Source organism: Agelaius tricolor, unplaced genomic scaffold, assembly GCF_023055355.1.
Source record: "Agelaius tricolor isolate 1412-34295 unplaced genomic scaffold, bAgeTri1.0.p SCAF_61, whole genome shotgun sequence".
Lineage (NCBI taxonomy): Eukaryota > Metazoa > Chordata > Aves > Passeriformes > Icteridae > Agelaius > Agelaius tricolor.
In genome coordinates this window covers 1,106,323-1,109,878 of record NW_027269321.1, presented here as the reverse complement: position 1 = coordinate 1,109,878, position 3,556 = coordinate 1,106,323, and the positions used below count along the sequence as shown (strand labels likewise).

Here is a 3,556-nt window from a genome sequence, read left to right as displayed (position 1 = left end):
ATGGAGAGAGATTAGGTTTAGGTAAGGGATTCAGAAAAAAGACTCTCCTGGAACAGGTTGCCCAGAGAAGGCGGGCATGTCCCGTCCCTGACAGTGTTCAAGGCCAGGCTGCATGGAGCTCTAGACAAGCCGGTCCAGTGCAAGGGATCCCCAGCCACAGCAGGAGAGTTGCAGCCATGGGATTTTCCAGATCCCTTCCAAGCCAAACCATGCCACGACTCCATGATTCTGGGATACTTCCCCTCCTCATCCTCTGGCAGAAAAAGAAACTTGGCCCCAAGTTCCACACTGCAGACCATGTCTTTTGGCAGCCTGCAACTGTGTCAACAGAGGATGAAAAGAGATGACATTACTGACACGATTTCCCTTTTCTACTTGAAAAGTAAATGCTCTGCTCCTGTCCACTCTGGCAAAATTGTCACAAGAGGCAATTGTTCCCCATGAAAAGCTTGGTCTCATGCAAAGAAGAAATAAGCCAGAAGCCAACAGTCTTCGTTATTGCTACGTTGTTTTCTTTGGTTGCTTCTCTAATAGGAATGACTTTGGGGTGTGATCTGTTTGTTTCTCTCTTTCGTTCCTTGGGGCGCGCGGCGGCTCCTCCGTTGGGTTCCCCGGGCAATGGAGGAACGGCCGCGATCTCCGGCGGCTCCGCAGCAGCAGCAGCAGCAGCAGCAGCAGCAGCAGCAGCAGCAGCAGCAGCAGCAGCAGCAGCAGCAGCAGCGCTTCTCTTGATTGGTTTTCCACTCGACTTCCCACTCGCTCCCCATCCTCTTCTCCCTCTCACACTCACCCTACTCCCGTCCCGTGTTGGGCCGTGCCGTCCGTGTTCCGCCTCTCCCAGCCCGGCTGATGCCGCGTCCCGCAAGGCGCCCCTCGGCGGGGCCGCCCCGTGCCCGCCCCTGCCCGCCCCGCCGTGGTTCCGCCTCGGCCGGGCTCTCTCCGTCCTGGCTGTGGCGCCGCTGGAGGAGCCGCTCGCTCTGGTGCTGGCGGAGCAATGCGGTCTTTTGGCCGCGCCTGGCGCGGGCTCTGGCCCAGCCCCAGCTGAGGCCCCGGACCCGAACGAAGCCCCTGCCGCGGTTCCGCCCGTGGCCGCCCCGCTGCCGCCCGGCTCCCGCCCCGTGGCTGACAGCGTGGCCGGCAGCTGCCCTGCTCCGAGCTCGGCCGCTCGCCAGCTCGGCCTCCGGCCCCGAGCCGCCGCAGCCCGGGGCGGTTCGGCAAGCAGCAGCGCGCCGGGCGGGCGGGTGCCCCGGGCAGAAGAGCGGCAGCGCGGTGCCACCCGCATGGGCGGAGAGGCCTCCCCTAGAGCAGCTCTAGCGGCAGGGCCCGCTGCTGGGCAGCGGCGGCTGCGGCAGCGTTTACTCCGGTCCCCGCCTCACCGATGGCGCCCCGGGAAGAGACGGGGCCGGCTCGGAGGGCGGCGGCGGGCGGCGGGCGATGAGCTCAGCCCGCCGCTGGCCTTGGCTCGCAGGCGGCCATCAAGCGAGTGTCCGGGAGCGCATCTCGGAGTGGGCGCGGCTGGGGAGTGAGCGGGGCCAGCGGGAGGAGCCGGCGGGGCGTGCCGGGTGGGGCTGAGGCGAGGCCCGGCAGGGCGGCAGCCGGAACGCTGCGAGGGCAGCGAGCGTGGAGTGAGCGGGGGCCGCGCAGCGCCCCGGGCCGGGCCATGGCGAGCCGCGGCGGGGCCGGGCAGGAGCTGCCCGAGGCGCGGCGCAGCTTCGGCCCTGCTGACGGCATCGCGGTCCCCCCGCAGCGCAAGGGCGCCCTTGTGCCCCTGGAGCTGGCGCTGCTGTGGATGGTGTCGCGGCCTGGCTTCGTGCGGCTCCTGGACTGCTTCGAGGTGCCCGAGGGCTTCGTGCTGCTCACGGAGCGTCCGCAGCGCTGTCAGCACCTCTGGTACTTCCTGCACGAGCGGCGGTTCCTGACGGAGCCCGTGGGGCGGGGGCTGTTCCGCCAGGTGCTGGAGGCCATGGGGCACTGCAGCAGCCGCGGCGTCCTGCACCCCCACATCAAGGCCGAGAACGTCCTCGTCAACCTGGCCACGGGCGAGGCGAAGCTCATCGACTTCGGCTGCGGCACGATCCTCCAGGACACGTTCTACACCCGGATGTCAGGTGAGCCCAATGCCGGGGCCCAGCTGGGCAGCAGAAGTTCCTCCCTTGGCTGGCAGAGGGGGAAGAGGGAGGGAAGGAAGGAGGCAAGGAAGGAGGGGGAATCCTTCTTCAGCCAGCTGCAGCCAAGTTGCTTTGTGGCAGGGCAGGGGCTGGCTATTGTGGAACGGGAGCTGGCTGGGAGGGAGGGAGCAGCATGGGCCTGATGAGCTGTGCCCGTATCCCATAGGAACGCCGGAGTACAGCCCACCAGAGTGGATCCTCTTTGGCTGCTACCATGGCCAGCCAGCCACCACCTGGTCCCTGGGCATCCTGCTCTATGAGCTGCTCTGTGGGCACCTTCCTTTCCACACCAACGAGGACATCGTCCGGGGCCAGCTCTTCTTCCTGCCCCGGGTGTCTCAAGGTGGGGATGCGCCTTCAAGGCACGAGGGGAAGAACGGGGTTGGGAGGGGCGGCTGGCACATAAGCGTCCTGCTCTTGCAGCTGGTGAGGAGGTGCATCTCCTGGGCTTAGCTGGAGGAGGTGGCACCTGTGCCTCTGTGCTGGTGTCCTCCGCAAGAGAGGATCGATAGGAAGCTTTTGGCTGCAGCTCTGAGCACTCCTGGTGTGGCCTGGGCACTGTGGAATGTGGGAGAGCACAGACAGGAGCCTTGTCCCGCTGAGCGGCGGTTTCTGGTTTCTCTCCGCAGAGTGCCAACACCTCATCAGGTGGTGTTTATGCATGGAGCCCACAGACAGGCCAGCACTGGAGGACGTTTTTGAGCATTCTTGGCTGCAGGAGCCCTGCCTGGCCCAGGAGACAGCAGAGATGCCCCCTGTGCACAGGAGGATCCAGGAGCCCAGCAAGCAGCAGCGGCACGCGTCTCGTGGCGCTGGAAGAAAACCCCGGAGTGTTTCCCTGCGGCCGCGGCGCAGAGGAGAGAGCGCAGCCGAGGAGATGCTGCTTCCGCTGGTCCCTGCGAGCTGTGGAGGCAGCAGCTCCGTGCTGCCCGTCCCATTGGAGAAGTGGTGGCAGTGGGGTGAAGGTGCCACGGACTGGGACAGGGGAAACATCCCCCTGCAGCTCAATGGCATCGTGATGTCCCCGCAAGCCGAGGCACAGCTGGCGCGTTCTTCTGGAGCACGACGTGGAGCTGGGAACACCATCCTGGAGCTGGCCGCTGGCGGGGCAGAGCCGATTGGCTTTGGCTGCGGCCCCTGCCTGGAGGACACGCTCTGCGCCCCGATGGAATCAAGATGAGTCCCCAGCCGGCGCAGGGGCGGGGGGATGCTGGTGCTCCCAGGCACGGCAGGGCTCGGCCTGGCCACGCGCCGGAGGTTCCCCGCTCGGCGGCGCTGGGGAATATTAATTTTTCCGCCGGCCGCCGAGCTGCTTTTTGGCAGGACAGGGGATGGATGTTGTGGAAGGGGAGCCGGCTCCTGGCCTTGCTGACAGCTTCTGCCAGCCA

General features: G+C 66.1%; 1 protein-coding gene across 1 annotated transcript; it reads left to right on the top strand.

Annotated features, from left to right (window-relative positions):
• Positions 1 to 1,660: 1,660 nt before the first annotated feature.
• On the top strand, positions 1,661 to 3,348 carry LOC139605242 (serine/threonine-protein kinase pim-1-like). The gene is made up of 3 exons (XM_071456585.1): positions 1,661 to 2,108; positions 2,335 to 2,511; positions 2,798 to 3,348. Exons 1-3 carry the CDS (start codon positions 1,661 to 1,663, stop codon positions 3,346 to 3,348), a joined length of 1,176 nt encoding a protein of 391 aa, XP_071312686.1.
• The last annotated feature ends 208 nt before the right edge of the window (positions 3,349 to 3,556 follow it).